Genomic DNA, 20,478 nt, shown 5'->3' with positions numbered 1-20,478 from the left:
GTCGAATTTTGACGAAATAGCTAGCATGACACTAAAATATTAGCTAAACTCTAAATGTGCCCAAAGAAGTGAAAAAAAAACGAATTTTGACAAAAAAGCTATCTTGCTAGATATTAGCTCAACTACAAATTTGTCTAAAAGTGAATTAGTGAATATAGACCACAATGCATTGCGGTCGAACAATGTTGGACAAAAAAAACCATCTTTAAATGTAATTTTTGAATAAACCATCCACATTTTCACCATCACAAACATTACGAAATGTTCATTTTGATCCAGTTTTCACTTTGTGAAATCCATGACCTCATTTCCATCGTTTAGAAAAACGAAAGAAAATTAGTAAGTATGGTGTCCAAATTGCCTTTAACCCTTGTGCTATCCTTGGCTTGTTGACATTAAAAGTGGGGTCATCTGGACCCCACTTCAGTGCGCTGAACTTTTATTTTTAATGATTCACTGGCATCCGTGGCAGACAGAAAATCCTGTCCACCTTTGTCATGGGAGGGACCACACACCAATATGAGGGTGGGGTCATCTGGACCCCATAAGAGAGCAGAAGGGTTCAAATTCAGGGCACTATATAGTCCCGCACTATACAGTTTTTTAGTAGTGAAGCGTTAGGGAGGGAATTTGGACACAACCTAAATTAGCAAAAAACAGCTAGCATGTTGTTAAACTGAAAGCTAAATTCCAAATTACTCTAAAAAAACAGTAGTTGCTAAACATTTTAACGTTTGAATGGGGCATATTTAGCTCAATATTAAAAAACTATGAAGTTTATAGAAATTAAAGTGCAAGCTTACTAAGCATTCACACAGTTGGGAGGTAAGGGTTTAAAGTAAACCTTCTGATACAGACAAGTATAAACAAACTGCTGATTGGTTGAAGTGTGATTGAGTTTTTATGTGCTGAAAAACGAAAGGAGCAGGAGAATCACTATCAACTATCAACTAAAGAGATAGTTAAAAATGTAACCCCCATTGAGAAAATGAGAGAAACTAAAATCCTAAAACCTCAACACAGCCAGGACACTAAAATAACCTTAAAAATCCCCCTAAAGGCCCAAATCCTCACATTACTTTTACTTGAAAAGCCGGCAGATTGGACACAGAATTCCGGGTTTAAAGGAGTGGACACACACCGAGAGGGTGAGGTGTGAGATGTATGGTGGCGTCAAAAGCCAGTCATGTAGAGTGCACGTGTCCTCAGGGTGGGGTCATGAATATAGATAAAGTTCCTCTGCTGCTGCTGGGCTTGAGAAGATGAGATGTGCTTGGCGGCGTGTGCTGCATGCTTGTGTGGCTGCTTGTGATAAAGACAGAGTGGACACTGAGACCAAATGAATAAAGATGCTCAGCTGAAGCTCAGCACAGGTGTGTAAAAGCACTCTCATTCAAACACACTTTCTTGGATGTCAGAAGTGCAATTTGGTGCTTGGCAAAAAGCCTAATTCGAGCACAAGCTGCTACATTATAAAGCTATTAAGGTGTCATTAGTGGAGCAATCGCTGCCATTGGAAGGCCTCAGGCTCTGACAGCAAGAACAAGCTATACTGTAATAGCCTCTGAATGTACTGCAATGAACCCGCTGTCTTTCAGATTAGTGTGTGGGGCTAAAATGCCAGAGATAAGTCCGACCGCACCTCCACATCGAGGAAGAGCCAGAAGAGCAGCAGCGAGCCAGCCCAGCACGCTTCAGCGGATAGGAGAGTCCAGGAGGTTTCATGATGAATATCTTATGGAAGGAATTCATGATTAGGCTGTTTGTGAAGGCAGTGGGGGAGGAGGGAAAAGCAGAGGAATTTACACTCCACTTTATTAGGCACACCTGTCCAACTCCTCATCAACAGAAATGTCTAAGCTGCTAATCACATGCCAGCATCTCGATGCATTGACAAGGTCAGGACTATCTGCTGGAGGTCAAATCAAGCATCAGAACGGGGCAGAAAGGCGATTGTGAGCGTGGTATAGTTGTTGGTGTCAGACTGAGTATTTCAGAAACTGCAGACCTGCTGGGATTCTCACCCTCAACCATCTCTGGGGTTCACAGAGAATGGTCCAGAAAAGAGAAACTATCAGGTTAAGAGGCGGTTCTGTGGTGATGTCAGAGGAGAATGGTCAGACTGGTTCCAACTGATAGAAAGGCAGCAGTAACTCCAATAACCACTGGTTATAACTGAGGTCTGCATCTCTGAACATCTCTTTTTTCCCGACAAAAAAGACATTTTCATTATAAAACTCCACCATCTCTTTTTTTATTCTTTCTAAAAATTATTCTCAATCCAAAACTTTTTTTCCCACAGACAACCTTAAAAAAAAGGCACATTAAAAAAAAAAAAAACGTTGTCTTTGGTGTTTGATGCTGAATTGCAGCGAGGCCTTCTGCCTTTCCAGATGCTGTGACATGTTTCAGAAAGAGTTAGTTTGAAGATTATTACTCGTGCTAAAATTAGACTCGGTAAGCAGCAGCTGCCAGTGCTGCTGCAGCATTTGCTGCTGGATGGATGGCGGCGAACAGTTAGAATGAAAACGCCTGCACACATCCATGCACAAACACTCTAATGCCGGATCATTAGGTCGTGTTCATAGATAAAGCAGAGTGCTTTGCAGGCTGAGAGCCAGTACTTGATAGAACTGAGACATAAAGGAAGGTGTTCTTTCACACAATGCAGAGGGTTTGATTCATGCACTTCAAACGGAACATTAACATTGAGGTCCTGTCATTCATAAAAGTCAACTTTTTCAGGCTGAAATAAAACTAAAGATGTTTTTCTTTCATAAAAATACACATTTTCTTAAACAAAGCTTTGCCTTTGCCAGTGTTCTGTAATTACCATGTAAAAATCCTTTAAAACAGCAGGCGTAGTTATTGTGTGGCTGATTTAGCTAACCTCCATTAGACAGTCAATGAGGGAGCTAGTAATATGTCATTTGGAGGAGAATGTTTTGTTAAATTACCAAATAAAAGGTTTTAAATATTATTTTAAGACAAAATGAGTTTGCATAATTACTAGGGATGTAAAGGATACAAATACGTACTAAATGATTTTTAAATTGAGGCACATCTGGACTGAATTCCCTTCATGAAACTGAAGCTCAAACTTCAGGATTTTTTCTCATATCATCAAGTTATCTATAAACTAGATTGTACAAGTTAGAACAAAAATGCAATTCATTACAGGTTTCTTATTGGAATTATTCAAATGAAATTTATTACAGTATAATATAAACAAATGTAAAACTTTACATTTCCCCTGTTTTTTTCTTTTACTTTTTTGCTATTTACAGAATTAGAGCAGAGTAAAATGTGATGAATACTCAGCATAGTGATTCCCATTTAGCATTAGAATGTACAGTTGATAGCAAAATCTATATATTTAGAACATGAAACACAACTGAAGATCAAAGCCAAACTTTAGTGAGTTTATTTCATAAACCTGAAAATGTTATCTTTCTGATGTGAAAACCAGAAGCTGAGTGACAACAGATGTTAGCTCATGAAAAACTGGACTTTAGGAACACAGAAATGAAATGAGTGTTCTTGTGGTTTGGATGTGATCAATGAAGACAAAAAGGAAAAACTCAGTAACTTCAGCCAAAAAAAAGTGGCAGAGAATCAGTTGTGTTTGTGCCAATTTGTAATCTTTTTATTCCTTCACGGTCTTCTTGCTTTAAACTGCTACATTCAGAACAGAAAGTAAAGCACGAGTGACTGAGCGTTCAGTGAGTAAAATACCACTCAAAATTCACTAGTGTTGTATTTGTTACAGCAAAAGTCATGTTAATATAATGTGTTACTTTTGTAATGAGTTATCACTGTTAATTAGGGGTATTTGCAAGAGTCTGACGATACCATACGTAGCTCAATATGTGTCTCACGATACAATTTGTATCACGATATAATCCCAAGAATGTACCAGAACTATTTATAACTTCTTGTTTTTAAAGAATATGTAAAAGAAAAGTAAAAACTAAATAGTACATGTCTCATAACAACAAAAACTCCAAGGTTGACTGAACATTTAACACATGCTTGTTCTCGCGAGGTTTTGTTGTAGTTTGTAGACCTCCTCAAAGAGGCTCAGTGCGCTGTACTGCCATCTAGTGGTCGGTGGTTTAGGTCAGAGGTCAGCAACCTTTAACAGTAAGACAGTCATTTGGGCTCGTTTTCTACTGATCAAAACCTAGAAGGAGCCGCATAGTCTTACTTTAGTCTTTAAGAAATTTGGATTTGCATTCACGGCCTTCTTTTTGTGTCTTGTTTTTAATAATTATGAACTATGTCTACTTTTTGGCACGAACAAAAGCAAAAATATAAAAAGAAACGAGCATTTCTCAAAATGGGGTTTTTAAAAATGTTTTACTTTTTACATTTAGAGGCCAAATTTGCCAAAAAGCTAGCGTGTTACCTAATTACTACCTGAACTCCAAATTAGCATAAAATTAAATTAAATTAAATTAGCCAAAAATGTTAGCATGTTGCTAAAATAAAAGCTAAACTCTAAATTAGCCTAAGAACCAGTAAATAACAAAATAGCCAAAAATGTTCATTAGAGGCCAAATTAGCCAAAAAAAAAAAAAAAAAAAAATCTAGCTCGTCGCTCAATTACTAGCTGAACTCCTAAATGGCCTAAAATTTCTCAGTAAACTAAATTAGTCAAAAAAGTTAGCCTGGTTCTAAAATAGAAGCTGAATTCCAAATTGTCCCAAAAATATAAAAAGAAATGAGCATTTCTCAAAATGGTATTTTAAAAAATGTTTACATTTAGTAGAGGTCAAATTAGCCAAAAGCTAGCTCGTTATCTAATTACTACCTGAACTCCAAATTAGCATAAAATACTCAGTAAATTAAATCAGCCAAAAATGTTAGCATGTTGCTCAAATAAAAGCTAAACTCTAAATTAGCCTAAGAGTCAGTAGATAACAAATTAGCCAAAAACATCAGTACGTCGCTAAATTATTAGCTAAAGCCCAAATAAGCATAAAATTCCTCAATAGACTAAAATGTTAGCCTGTTGCTAAAATAGAAGCTAAACTCTAAATTACTCTAAAAACCCCATAAGATAACAAATTAGCCAAAAATGTTAGCATGTTGCTAAAATATTAGCTAATCTCCAATTTTTTTAATTACTATTTTATTTTTCTTCAACCAGAGAGCCACCATGGAGAGATAAAAGAGCCACATGTGGCTCTGGAGCCGCAGGTTGCAGACTTTTGGTTTAGGTGGAAAACAAAAGTAAGACGCTGAAGGAAGTTCATAAATAATCAAATGTCGTCTTGTCAGCTTTTTAAAACAATACAAATATCCCTAGATTTTTCCTTACACCCCTACTATTTCTGTATTTATCTGACTAAAGTGAATCTTTATGACATAAAATTAGACAGCGTAGCTAAGCAAGTGTTTACTTTATATTTGAACTTTTCCAACAGCTGATCAAACAGAGGAGAGCACAAAGCCTCTTGATGTTACTATTATAATAGGGGTCATGAATCTTCGGACACATGAGGTGTATATTTGTATTATTCTATTTTGTATTTAACCCTCAAACACTTTTGCAATAAAAAGTTCCAACATCACTTTTGCTGGGTATTTTTTACCCGATAATATACCCAATAAAAAGTATTTCTGACAAATAAATTAGACTCCATCCATCCATCTTCTTGACCGCTTTGTCCCTTTCGGGGTCGCGGGGGTGCTAGAGCCTAACCCGGCTACTGATGGGCGAAGGCGGGGTTCACCCTGGACAGGTCGCCAGTCCGTCGCAGGGCCTCAATCACACACACATTCACTCTCACATTCACACCTAGGGCAATTTAGAGTCACCAATTAACCTATGAAGCATGTTTTTGGACGGTGGGAGGAAGCCGGAGTCCCCGGTGAAAACCCACGCATGCACGGGGAGAACATGCAAACTCCACACAGAAAGGTCCCAGCCGGGAGTCGAACCGGGGCCTTCTCGCTGTGAGGCAAGAGCACTAACCACTGCGCCACCGTGCAGCCCGCTAAATTAGACTCGTTATTTTTTATTTTTAACCGTGGTTTATGTAACAAAATTGAAAATAAATACTTAGGAAGATCGTAAAAACAGTCTTGAAAATGGCTGAAAAATGAGGAATTTAAGAAGAAAAAAAGTCCTGAAAAAATAAGTAATGATACAGGAGACTTGATCTTTGGTCCGCCCATTCCTGGGACATGTCTGACATTACCCAGGGATCCATGACACTCAGAAAAATGCAACATATTGAAATGTATGTGAATCACCCAGCAATAGTGCTCTAGGGTTAAGGACAAACTTTATTTTCAGGAATTAGATTTGTATATATTTATTTTTTGGAGCATAAATGAAAGAGAAAAGAGAGAAAGTGGGGAGAGGAGGATACAACGGGAAATAAGGGGGTCAAGAAGTTGGAGGATGATTAAAGAAATGGTAAAATAAGAGGTAACAAGTTGGTCAGAGTATTTTTTCCTGATTTCATCTGGCAAACCTTTCAGTCCTCAAGTGAACCTGGTAGATCTAGATTGAATTTGGGACCTTTCAAAAAGTCCAGCCTTTTACTGTTACGATGTTGGTAGGTAACAGGAAGCTTTAAGCTTTAATGACATAATAGGGCACCTATAGTGTAAAACGATTGAAAAGTCTTAACACGTTTCTTCAAGTGCTCTACAAAAAGACGCAACAAAGATGATAAAATTGGTTCTAATGACCCCAAACCATCCAGGTTGGCTCTCAGTCTTTCCATCAAGTCGATTGTCCAAAACAAACCTGCTGGCCTCTGAGTGGTTTCAGATCAGGAAAGAGTGATGATGCACTGTGCATGAAAACGTCCACCTGTTTGAGATCACACCTGAAATGGTTTCAAATGGTTCCATAAAAATGTGCAGCATTGATAAAAAGCCGTTTGAAATGAAAACAGGAAGTTTTTGAAGGACCGATTTCTCACACTTATTCCAACAAGTTAAAAATAAGAGATATTTATTCCTAAAAGTTCATTAAAACTCTTCACATCAATGTGAAGGTGTAGACTTGGGTTTGGAGATAATTTAAATATGTCTTTCCACCATGCAGCTTTTATGTCTGCAGTCAGTAGTTTCCCTTCAGCAAAACCACCTCAAACAAAGGAATTAAAAAAATACAAACATAAAAAAATGTCTTGTCTGCTGCTTCATTCTCGTTTATTTTTTCTGTGCCTGCAGGACAGTGCCACTATGCAGTTCTGTGCCAACAAGCTGGACAAAAAGGACTTTTTTGGCAAGTCCGACCCCTTCATGGTTTTTTACAGAAGCAACGAGGACGGAACGTAAGTTTTTTGAAGTGATTAGGTTTTCATCTTTTCTGTTAAAGCAGGGGTGTCAAACTCAGTCGAAAATCCAAAACACAACTTAGGTCGCGGGCCGAACAGGATAAACATTTATTGAACACTCTAAAAACTAAATTTTTTAAACATTAAAATCATAAATTTTTAACAAAACTATGAACTAGATATATATCATTGCCTGCCATGATACTAGTGTGAATGCTGTAAGCTAAATTTGGTCGCTGAAGATGCTAGTGCTGATAGCTGAACATGCTGAAATTGATAGCTGAAAACACTGAAGCTGAAAACGCTGAAGCTGATGGCTAAAAAAAAAGTTGAAAGCCAGCTAAAATATTAGCTAAATGCCAATTTGGCCTAAAAAAAACAAAACAAAAAAAAACTTGGGTTACCCAAAACAGCTAGTCTTATGCTGACAAAATAGCAAAACTTAAAAATAGCCTTAAATCTTTTTTTTTTTTAATTAGCTAGAACCGCTAGCATGTAGCTAAAATATTAGCAAAGCTCCAAAAATAGCCTAAAAAAATCTTAGTAAATGCCAAAATAGTCCAAAAAGCTAGCAGAGTACCAATTTTTAAAACTTTAAAACTGTAACTTTTTCATATTATTATGAATAGTAAAAAGGCAGGAAAATTATTCCAGAATAAATCAACTTTAACCTCAATATTTTACTCCCCTTACAAATTTATTTTGTCAAAATTATACAAGTTAGAAATAAGCTTAAGATAACATAGGGCCATTAATAACAATAAAATAAAATGATCTGGAGGGCCGGATTTAACTACCCAGCAGGCCGGATCCGGCCCCCGGGTCTTGACTTTGGCTCGAGTGTTAAAGCAGATTTTGGGAGGCTCATTGTCTCCAAAATGGTTACAATCTCCAGGAAACCTGGCATCTAAGCTGGCATTTATGTAAGCATACTTTAGGCTATGAGAGATTGTTCCTTGAGTCTAGTTATGATCAATACCCTTTTAGCTGTTAGATATAAACTCCACTTTTCATTAGAACCATTTTTCTTTTCAAAGTTAGAAATGACTAAATCTGTTTTTAGCTCATACATCACAAGAGCTGAGACTTATCTCCACAGTTAAAGTGACATTTTATAATGCATCCCATAATTTATGACAGCCCTTTCGCTCACAATACAGACATTTTTCATCAGGTAACATCCCAATTCATATCCATCTAATTGATCATGAATATTAGAAACAAATGGTTGGAGTTGGCTCAAAAGTTTGAAATGTGATCTTGGTATCAAGAGTCAAACCAACCAAAAGTACCCTATAAAAAGTGAGTGTTAATAAGGAAAAAAGTCAGTAACTTTAGTAGGGTTACACTTCCTCTGCTGGACCCTGGACGGGGGAGCTCGCTATGCTGCCCACCGGGTGGCTGACTAGCTTAGCGAGCTACCGCACTGAGTGGCCACTGAAGCCAATGTGGGCCAACACAGGTGGGGTCACCATGGAAACTGCAGACAAACCTAATCGGTGCCCACATTTTCTGACTACCTTTAAACCATATGGGGACTACTTGGCCTTGGTGGCTGGGAGACTTTTTCTTTCACAGCTCTATTCTGATATATGAAAGACGACCACAGGAAACAAACCACAGCTAGAACAACTGCATTACCTGCAATGGTGCTAGTGTGAATGTTTTTTGCATATATGATAAAACTTTTTGTTGAAGAGGCTGAAGAAATTTACTGTAATTGCTGAAGGGATTTGATGAAAATGATTAAGTTATTTGCGTACTTCTGAAATTGCTAAAGCACGTATAGTCACAGAAATTGCATTAAGTGCACAAACAATTAAAAGAGTTTCTTGAAAAATGTAAAAATTCTGTAGAATTTAAGAATGCATAAATATATGAACTAAGAATTAGCCCAAATCCTCGGTAGATGCCAAACTAGCCAAAAAAGTGAGCATATTGCTCATATGTTAGCTTACCTCCAAAAGAACCCCAAAAAACCTCAGTAAATGCCAAATTGGCCAAAAAAGCTAGCGTGCTGCTAAAATACTAAATTAACTCAGAATTAGTCCAAATAACCTCAATAGATTCTAAATTATCCAAAAATGTTAGCATGTTACTATAATTCTAGCGAAGGTCAAAATTAGCCTTCAAAACCACAGTAGCATTGATGTCCTTAACATGCTGAACGTTTTGATGTAGATTTCCATAGGTTTTAAAGTTCGCACGAAAATAGAGGAATTGCATTAAAAAAATTGCATAATATTTAAAAATTCTTGTGAAGTTTTATAATATCAAAAGTGTTTTTAATTGCATAGTTTGCATAAATTGCATAAATTGGAAAAATTCCTATTCATTTCAACGGAGCTAGAAAATTGCATAATTTACGTAAAATCGTAAAAACTGTCAAGTTTACGAATACCAAAAATACAAGTAATAATGTCCTTAACGAGTTGAACGTTTTGATACCAAGATTGCAGGAGTTGCTGAAAGTGTGATTGAGTTTCTATGGTCCAAAATATATATGGAAGAAAATAATAAGAAAGAGAAACGGAATCATTTTAGTGTGAACGCCACACAATTAGGAATTTCTCCTCCACGATCAGCTTACAAACGGTTGGTACTTCCTTGTTTTCAAAAAGACACAACTCATACATCACTAACAGTCCGAGTTCCTGATTGTTCAAAGTTCAGCTGGTTTAACTTTTGACGTGTTCTCAATGGGTTTGTACGTAACTGAAAAACTTGAGTTTGTGCATGAATGCGAGATTTGCACATGTACGTGTTTACATAGACTTTCATTGGAAGTAGAATTAGGCTTTTCAGAGCGGTGAACACAACCACTACCCACAATGCTGTGTTTTTGATGGAAATGACCTTTGGAAACACAAAAATCAGGGATTTAACGGAACAGGTTTAAATGGAGGAGATCACAGCAAGAGAAACCAACTCAAAAACCGATATAAAACTCTTTCTCACGTTTCTTGAGTGCTCTTTAGCTTCTCTTGGGTCCTGTAACCGTGGCACCATCACCTCTACCCCACAGGAAAAGTGTTCAAGCTCCACACAGGTTTTGTTTGTCTTCCAATCACTGAACATGAGAAGACAATCTGTTGGTGCCAAAGGGCTTACAGAAAAAGAGGCTTGTATTGTGAGGAGTTTTAGAGGATTAAAAGACTTAAAACTCTGATAAACGCTGCTTTACAAGATGGTATTAGAGATTTATCTCCACCTGAAACAGATAATCGGATAACCAAGTCACTGCCACTCAGGAAATGATCTGAAATTTCAGTCAAACAGAACATTTTCCACTCTCCTGTCGTGTGGGACTTGGGCCATGATGCCTCCATTTGGTCAGCCGCGTGCTTCCTCTCTCATTTGCATCTTTATCTCTTGCTCTCCGGCTTGTTTAGATAACAAAGAAGCAATTTTCTCTCTCTGCCTTCCTTCTGAACATATCATTTTCTAACGCCGGTGCTCTTGTGACTCCAGGTTTACTATCTGCCACAAAACAGAGGTGGTGAAGAACACATTAAACCCGGTGTGGCAGCCTTTCACCATCCCTGTACGAGCGCTCTGCAACGGTGACTACGACAGGTACGAGGCCGCTTCCCTCCATGCTTCCTCATCAACCCACCTCTCCCTGATCAATGGTACATAGTAATATACACTCTGTTATTTCCAACTCTCTGCTGCTTTCTAATAAGTGTCCTTTGAGTGATGAAGTGTGTATAAGTGCAGCCGTTGGGAGGTTCTGAGCATCAATATAAAAATAGCATAAGCAGTGGAAATCAATGCCAGTTAAGTATGGTGTAGTGTTAAGCCTCCAATTATTTCTACTGCCATATGATCTCAGAGCAGCAATTTGTACATCCCTTCATATTGATTTCCTCTGAAATAGCTTGTGTCGGGCACAGTTTGCCTCTGTAATCCCACTGCCCTTTGTTTTTTGGTGTGGCTGTTATCAGCAGCTTTCTCCTCAGAGATGATCCAACTGGGAAATAACACGCAGCTAATGGAGCGTGGCGCTTTGGCGTTCCACGTGGCATTTGTTTGAAATGTTCTAAAGTTGTGCAGTAAGAGATCACAATGTTTAACCCATGTTTCTAGTCTAATGGAGGCAACAATGCCACAAAGAATGTGGAAGTGTTTTATTGGTGCAGTCTGAGAGCCTTCGGTCAAAACTGTAATGAACAAACAAACTGCATCTTTAGAAGCTGCGGTTTGTTATCACAACCTTTTATTCTACATTAGCTTCTAAACCACGACTACAAAAGCTTTACTTAAAAACCTAAAATCTCTAGAATCCTTTTGACTAGAGGCTAATGCTACAATCACACCAGACGCAGTTCACACATCAAATTTGCGTCGGCCGCCTCTTTTGACGTCAAATTTACTGCTCAACGCCTTCACTGTCCGGCTGTGGAACAACCGCCAGAATATTTCTGCACTTCATTCGTTGCCACGCCATGGCAAACAAGGATGGTGTTGAGCGAGTAGCTTGGACTACATGTTTTGAGGAGCTCTACAGAAGCACCGGCAAGCCTGTCACCTGTCTAGGTTCACCAGATCATTCCGAGTCTCTCCCGGTGCAGTGTACTTCACTCTCGCTGCTAGAGCTGAACCTGACGGCCATTTTTAACGTTACGTCCGTCTGTCTTTGTCCCAGTTTAACCTTTAACCCAAGAGTGAAAAAATACAAAAAACTGAAGGATCTTTTAGTATTGTTTTGATAAAAAGACAAACATCATAAGCTCATAAATCTAGAACGATCACGCCCAGTGCTCGGCACCGATTGGGTTTTATTTGGTTCCGGTGCCAAAGCGGGTCTTTGGTTTCGGTTCCTAATCGGTGCCAATTTTGGTATTTCAGTGAACAAAATAATGCCTACATCTTCCCAAATCAACACATTTTCATTCCCAAGTCACCTTTTGATGCGTGGTTAAGACCTCCTCGTCAGAAATTAACGTTTTGGGTTTGGTTTGTTTTTGACCTGCTGACTGTTTCTATTAAATCAGAGCTTCCCAACCTCTGAGCCGCAAACCGGTAGCCCCCCACTCTTTCAACGTGCCTTGAATTCACAGCTCGCCGCCTGTCAAATATGTGATTCTGAGCTAGACACAACGGCTGAGGGGCCGCAGTGTCTGAGGGGTTACGGGGCTTTTATGTCACTCGAGGGGGTGTGTCTGGATGACAGCCACTCTGCTGTGTTTCTGTGTCTCTGTGACTGAGTGTGAAGGCTGTCCCACATTAACCCGAGAGGGGGGAAAAATAATAAAAGGACATATTATCGTCTTAAAGAAAATAAGCAAAATATCGCAGTTCAGGACACCCGAGGAGGCTGCCCCCGCTCCCCACAGTGGGTGTCTGTCTGTCGGCGTATTGAGCGAGCTCCGCTGAAGTCTGGGAGGTTGCCAGAGAACCAGTACGGTGTGTTCCTACTTTGAACCAAATTTTGGTGCCCAACCCTAGCTACGACGGCACCAGTGGCTCTTTGTCTGCCAGGAAGCCACCCGCCGGCGGGCCATCATAGTGAGCTCCGCTGCCTAGGAACCGGCAGTCATAAGTGGGAGAGCTTGCCAGATTGCTACACTGACCACTGTGCAGCTGCCTAGCATAGTGGGCATTGACCATAGAAAACAATGGACAGCTCACTTCTCGTGTTCCAAATAGGAATTATCCGCTGGTTTCAAGACGGCCAAAATCCCATAGATTTTCATTGAGACAGTTATTTCTAAGTCATTTCATTTGTCAAAATAATCATTCTTACTTTGATACATTCCTCTTCAAAATTTATTTCTAATCCTTTTTTTTAAGAAATTTTTTTCTTAATTGCAAGTTATTCAAGTTATAAACTGACCAATCAGATGCCTCAGTAAAAGCATGTGGTGCCCGCTGGCCCCGCCTCAAACACTTGAATGACAGATTCTCTCAAGCCCACTTCCAGGTGAAGGGGTGTGGACTTTGAACAAGCTCACTCATGATTGGTTACCGGTAATGTAGTTCCTCTAAAAAGGTGACTCAGACCGACTCGGACCAATCGCTCTTACGGATACAAAATGGCAGCAGACAAACAGGAAGTCACGGTGACGGGCTCTGCCCTCATTTCACAGCGGCCAGAGAGGTAAAGCATTTTCTATGGTAGACATCAACACCTTGATATATCCAGTAAATAATACACATCAATGGTAGCGGGCGAGATCGCAACAGTACTATGGGCTCTGTTACAGGTGGACGACTTGTTCAGGTGTATTCCACCTTCGCCCAGCAGTAATCAGGATAGGTTCCAGCAACCTCGTGGCCTCAGCAGAGAAGGAAATGGATGAAGATTGAGGACGAAAATCCTGGCATTGAGCAGCCATTTTTGATTTTTTTCCACCCTTTGATCAATTTGCTGAAAATGTCATCTGCCCAAATTACGGCACAGGACCGCAAACCACGGTTGTACATTGACTTAACATTGAAACTCCCCTCCCCTGCCGTGTGAACCGCATCCAGCATGAATGTAGCATAAAGCTGAAATATGTTTTCAAGATTTTTCTTCTAAACCCTTTTGAAAACTATTCGCCTTCTTTGTGGTGAAGCTTTATTGATAATAACTGTAGTAACAGACAAAACAAAGATCAATATTCTTCTAATAATTTGGCTAATTAGTTGTAAAATGAGTTTTTGAAACTCCTCATTCGTAGATGAAGATCATGTGATTCTTCTGAATATTTTCCTCCTGAAGTCATTTAGCTTCTGCCTATCTGCACATGTTCTTTGACCCCTGGCCTAAAAGGTCTTCTTGTGACAAATGAATTCCTTTTTCTGACTCTTCTTTAATGGAGAACTGACATTTAATTCCTCTATAAACTTCCTCTGTGGCCTCATTAGTGCGCCACTTAGATTTACGCTTTAAACATGGGTTTGGAGCTGTCGCTCCCTCAGATATGTAACTGCTGTTTAGACTGTCAAGTGAAGAAAAGCTTTCTATGATTTGATTCTGAAACATTTTAAAAGGACAGAAATGAGGGAGATAATTTAAGTCCATAAACATATTTACCAATTTCTTCTCATCTGTTCATCCAAAAGGGACGTAACTTTTCCACAGATGGCTGAGAAACTGACACCACAGTTCATTGAAGGCAGTGATCAGACAAAGATTGTCAGGAAAACACACAGGAAAACTATTTAATTAGAAGAAAATCACAAACACGGGCAGGTCAGGGGAGAAAAACAGACAAAAAATGATCATTTCAAGCCTCAATCTGAGCAGTTTCGACCAAAACAAGTTTTTACAACCAATTAGCCGAACAGATGAGTCTTTGAAGTGTGACAGGAAGTGGAGTTCTACTTTTTTAATAAACAACTTTCAGACTGTAAAACATGACAGATTACTTGTTGCTGCTGTTTAAAAGTAAATCCTGACTTAACAACATTATTCTCTCTGATTTACCTGTAAGTGAATGTATTAGTAAAACCTGCAAAACATTGTAGAAAGTGTCATCACTGCACATACAATAAGAGTTTAGTGCTTTTGAAAAAAACTTAGTTAAAAGAGAAAGGAGATACCAAATAGAGAACTATAGACCAGTGTGCTAACAATACTAACATGTGCATGTTGCATGTTTTGCACCTTGCTGCAAAAAAGAGACAAACAGCTAATAACTCTAAAAATTGTCCCAAAAAAGTTTTTTTTAAGGCTAACAGGAAAGGTCTCTCATCAGAACCATTCTGATGAAAATTTAGTTTTTGGTGTTTTTCACATCTTCTTATAGCATTTTTCTGATGATCGAGGAGTAAAATTAGGCTCAAATTACATTTCTGAGTTTTTCCTTTTTTTAATTGTTGTGAATCAGGAACAGACAAATAAATAACATTTGAAAAATAACATATTTGAGACAGAAAATACACTGGGCGCCCCATTCTGATCCACTTACAGACAAATAGATCCATGAACGTCTTTGTTTTCCTCGTCTGAGCTGGAATCTGGATCAGAACTATACGGCTGCATAGCTCTCAAATTGCTCAACATTTTTGTTGCACCGCTAATGTTAGGTTGGTGGAATTAGAGGCTGTAAATTAGAATGTAAACAGAGAGCTCTCAGCAGTGGGGAAGAAAATGCAGGCTGGAATTGCTCCGTGCTAACGGTCTTGCCCACAACTCAGAGACAAATTTCTAACGAACTACGGCAGAAACTGAGTCCTAGAAGTGGCAAAAAATGGCATAATCATGATTAAAAGACCACTGGAAACGCTTTAAAAATAGAGCAAAAGATGATCAGAATAGGGCTTTGACCCTCATGCTCTCTTATGGGGTCCAGACGACCCCCAGCCTTTAACAAATACTGTTGTTTTATTGTATTACAGAAGTTAGTGATCATTTAATGACAAAAATATCACTAAAAATTCAAAGGTAAGGCCTTACACTACTAAGTTACAGCAAAATGAAGAATATTTTTGTGCTATAAATTACTTTTTTTAATATATTACTCTGCATGTAGATTTAAGAAAAAGTTTTGTCATTTTGTGAGGTGAAAGCACACAAAGCAACATCCCTGTGTAGCTTCTTCTACATTCCTACAGTCCAAAACAATTTTAAAAAAGAAAGTTTCAGGACTTACTCTAAAAAACTATCCTGTCATGTTACAGATATAACCACAGTGAATGCTTCCACGCTTTCCCAGGACTTTTACTTTTCCAGACGCCCGTGTCTGTTCAGGCCTGGCCACATCTAACGAGCTGAATAATAATCAGTTCTACTCCAGATGTAAAATACTTTTATGAGTTGTACCGGTGGTTCCAGCTGCTTGTTATCCCGGTAGCTGCTCACACCTTCCTGCCCTGTTGTGGAGATCTTCACCTTCATCTCCTGAGTAGCAGCTTGCATGAATATGTTAGCGGATCCTCCACCACTGGAGGGCTCTAATCAGAGCTGGACTTCACTTTGGCCGAGTTCCTCTCATTAGTGACACGACGGGCTGAAAGGAGAGGCTGGAGGGACTTCAGAAAGACACACTTCTGACCAGTCTGCTTCTCTCACAGTTGACATTTCTAAATGAACAAAGGGAGGATATTGTCTCTGTCTTCTTCACTGACTTTACTTCCTAAACACTTGTATGCAGGCAAAAAAAAATGGCTTGCACTCCATTCCTGTTCAAGATGTTCTTATTTTTTGATAGTTTTTAAATGTGAAATCCATTAGAAACATCAGTGGCTTTCTCAGAAAGATAAAAACGCTCATATTATTTTTCCTCTCCCATAGTGAAGATGCAGAAATCTTTCAATCTGATGCTTGAGTGATACATTTCCCCTGCAAATTCCTGCTTTCAGGGAAGCGTTAAAGCTTCTGAATGTTTTCTGCCTCTGATGTCTGTCTGCTGCGAGGCGACTTCTGACTAAACTAATGGAAAAATAACACCTCTCAGGCTCTCATGAAAATGCCTCAGTGAGTCTTTTTTACGGAAATCCATCCAGCTTCCTATTTTTCTGATCAGATCGGCTTGTTTTGAGTTGCATGTCATGATTTACTCTTGTATGGTGGAAATAAAAAAAACATCAATGCCAAGGGAGGATAAAGAAATGACAGAAGATGGGCTGACGGTGGTCCCAAAACTGTTTTTATTGAAGAATGATGTGCTATTTTGGTTATATTTGCAAACTGATTCAGCAAATACCAGGGAAAAAAAACTGGCAATTAAAAACCTACCCTGATGAAAATGGTGCTTTTGGTGTTTTTAACATGTTCATGTTGGATTTTTCTGATGATGGAAGACCTGATGAAGAAAATTATGCTCAAAATTATGAAAACCAAAAACTGAATCCTTTTTTTGTTTTTTTATGTCGTTTTCTCATGATAATGTAATCCACTGTCTTGTCATCGCGACCAAAACAAAGCATTTTCTTGTGATAATAAGATTCACTATCTTGTTATCACAACCAAAAAAAATTTATTTTGTGATAATAAGATCCACTATCTCGTTATCACAACCAAAGAAATTTCATCTTGTGATGAGATCCACAATCTTGTTATCATGAGCAAAAAAGTTTTTTGTGATAATGAGATCCACTATCTCGTTATCACAACCAAAAAAAGTGTTTTCTTGTGATGAGATCCACAATCTCATTATCAGGGCCAAAAATGGTTTTTCTTGTGATAATGAGATCCACTATCTCGTTATCACGACTAAAAAAGTGTTTACTTGTAATAATGTGATCCACTATCTCATTATCACAACCTCAAAGTATTTTTTGAGATCACAACATCCACTACTTTGTTATCACAACCAAAAAAAGGGTTTTTTTGTAACGAAATCCACAATCTCATTATCACGACCAAAAAAGTGTTTATTTGGAATAATGATTAACATTATGTCTTTATCATGACCAAAAAGTGATTTTGTGATAATGAGATCCACTATCTCTTTATCACGAACAAAGAAGTGTTTTCTTGTGATAATGAGATCCTCTACCTCGTTACCACGACCAAAAAAAAAGTGTTGATAATGAATTCCTGCCACTCTGCAGAAACTATGAACTAGTAAGCAGTATATATACTGAGAATAGATAAAATTAAAGTTTGAGAGGAACTTTTAAGGAGGATCAATCCTCTGTGTCGATGCATTTATTGTGCTTTCTGCTTGTCCCTCTACCATTATGCATATTTTTTGTTTTGTTATTTGACTTTTTCTGACACATGCCTCGTTTCCACTGAGTAGTCCAGACAAGACTGGACAGGTATGGTATTTTGAGCGTTTCCATTATAAAATGAACTCAGTTTTTGATCTCTCGTTGTTTGTAGGTCCATGGAAAAATGGAACGGACCAGTTAGAAGCGTAGCACACTAGCTTGCTAAGCTATCCACCGGGTTGCTGGCTAGCATAGCGGTCGATCCAGCTCCATGAGCTCTGTGACGGGCTGGCAACCTCTTCAACGAGTATCCCGCCTACTCCCAATGGTAGCTGGGATAGTTTAGTGTCCCTCATGGTTTAACAAAATGGATGGAAATTACTGATGAAAATCCTCGCATCAAGCGGCCATCTTGAATATTTATTTCTACCCTTTTATCTAGTCACTGAAAACATCACATGCCAAAAACAGTCTCTCTGATTGGTTGACGTTCTGTGTCAAGCTTGCTGCGCTGCGTCCGCTGCTGAAATTGTACCGCGCCGCGAAAGATCACATATTTACATTGACTTAACATTGAAACTTGACGCCTCCTCTGCGCTGGCTCCGTTCGGTGTGAATGCACCATTACAACGAATATTACATTCTTTGCATTCAGCATTCCCCCATTATTTGCGTGAGTTAGGGACCGGAGATGTGGGAAATCCAAAAACACGGAGAACCGCTTTAGTCATATCGTAATGATGCAATGCTAGGTCATCAGTCTATGCCCGCATGAGCCTTGATGGTCCAACACTCAATGGAAACGCTCGCTTGAACTGCCCGGACCATTCCAAACCGGCCAGAACTACTCTGGTCTGGACCACTCAGTAGAAACAAGGCATTATTGTCCTTTTTTTGTCACTAAATCTTTCGACTTTCTGAAGTTGTTGAGTCCTTCCTGCTTTAACAACATTTCTCAATTTCTGAACCCTTTATTTATCGTCCTTAGCAGTTTTCAAAACATGTTTCAGAATTGTAAAAACTCTAACATTTTGTTGGTAACAGATGAATTAAACAGCCCCATTTTTTTCTATTTTTCATTAGAGAACTGTTCTTGTCACAGCAAAACTCCACAGAGAGACTTGGGAGCTGGAGAATTGTTCTGTATCAAGTTTGGATCATTAAGTAATCATCTATTCTTGGACACGAGTGCTGATCATTTCAAATGTCTTAGAATAGCAGCTGAAGATATCAGTGGCAGATTTTCCAGTGCCTATTATTCCACTGGGTCAAGGACCATCAAGGGCTCCAACACCCGAGCCTTGTGTGCAGCAAGTTAAGACCCAGAGATTTAAAAATGAGATTACTGGAAATACCTTAAGCCAGTACAATGACACTCTCTAGGTTCTTACAATAAGTCAGCAAAAGTCACAGAAGATTCCTCTTTGGAAGCCAACCTGATCAGGAGAAGAATGGCTCCCCCTTAACTGTCTTTGTGCCGTTTCTCTTCATATCCGTCTTCTGTCGTTCTCATTCTCCACAGTGGAAAATCGAGTCTCTTCCACCTCGATGACAAGCACACATTCAGGGGCTCAAAGCCTCAAAAGAGCAAACCTTCAGAAAGGAACAAGCCGAGGCAGGTGGCAGGCAGGAAGTCAGGTTTATATCAGGAGCGTTCTTGTTCTGCTGTGACAAGCATGTGGTGCTTCAGATGTTCCAGCATTCTTTGAATCTGGAAGCTGTTCCAGGGTGAGAATAGAAGCATCAGTGGGACTTGGGAAAGAAAATATCACAAAAAATGATTTGACAAATGAAATCTCATTTTGTGTCAAACGCCTTTATGGTTCATTTTGTTGCCTGTTCGTGGTGTGTCTGGTGTTGGAAGCATGTGCTGCAGTTTGCTCTTAAAAATTTAGAGCAGTTGTCTAAAAAAACTCATTAGTTTTCTAGTTTTAGTCACAAATACTGCCACCACCTGATGGGGAGGCATCAAGATGTCACGCCACGTCGAGATTATCTTTTAAAATCGTTGGCGTGGTCATGAATGTACACCAGTGTTGTTCAACATTTTTGGTACACTTTTTCATTGACAAAAATTGTGCGGCACACCAGCACGCAATAATGTAAAACAGGAGAAACTCTATAGTCTGTATTGAGATTTAGTCCCTCCACAATAAATTTTTGTAATAATTCAGGCAGAAAAGCTGGAAGTTTTGGCTGTCTTTCCTAAATGTTGTGATCATTTTCAATCATAATTTTCAACAGTGGCGGGCCGTGCATTTCACACCTAGGCCTTCAGTAGTGCTCCATCTGAATCAATCCAACCCTCAATAACTATTTTATGGCTATAAAACTTCTACTGCAGGTACAACTGTGACACACATAAAAAAGCATTAAAAAATAACCTGATAAAATTTCAATATTATGTAGGGATATAGTAAAATTTTACTCACCAAAAATCCAGATTATTTAAACACAAAATCCATCCTTTCTTTCCTCAAGATTTTAATCACTCTGTCATGCAGAATCCGTGCGTTTCGCAGATGGAAAGTGTTCCGTGGCTGTGATAAGCTGGAAAAAGCTGCATGCGGGAATTGTTCTGGTATTC

General features: G+C 38.9%; 1 protein-coding gene across 1 annotated transcript in view; it reads left to right on the top strand.

Annotated features, from left to right (window-relative positions):
- Nucleotides 1-20,478, top strand: part of LOC112140787 (copine-8) — a gene marked incomplete at its 5' end in the record, with an annotated part of 71,674 nt that overhangs the window by 15,006 nt on the left and 36,190 nt on the right. Inside the window, 2 exon segments of the mRNA XM_024263795.2 lie at nt 7,195-7,298; nt 10,773-10,877. Coding sequence (XP_024119563.1) covers nt 7,195-7,298; nt 10,773-10,877 — 209 coding nt within the window.

Source organism: Oryzias melastigma, linkage group LG5 (assembly GCF_002922805.2).
Source record: "Oryzias melastigma strain HK-1 linkage group LG5, ASM292280v2, whole genome shotgun sequence".
Taxonomy (NCBI): Eukaryota; Metazoa; Chordata; class Actinopteri; order Beloniformes; family Adrianichthyidae; genus Oryzias; species Oryzias melastigma.
This window is presented reverse-complemented; position numbering and strand designations above follow the sequence as displayed.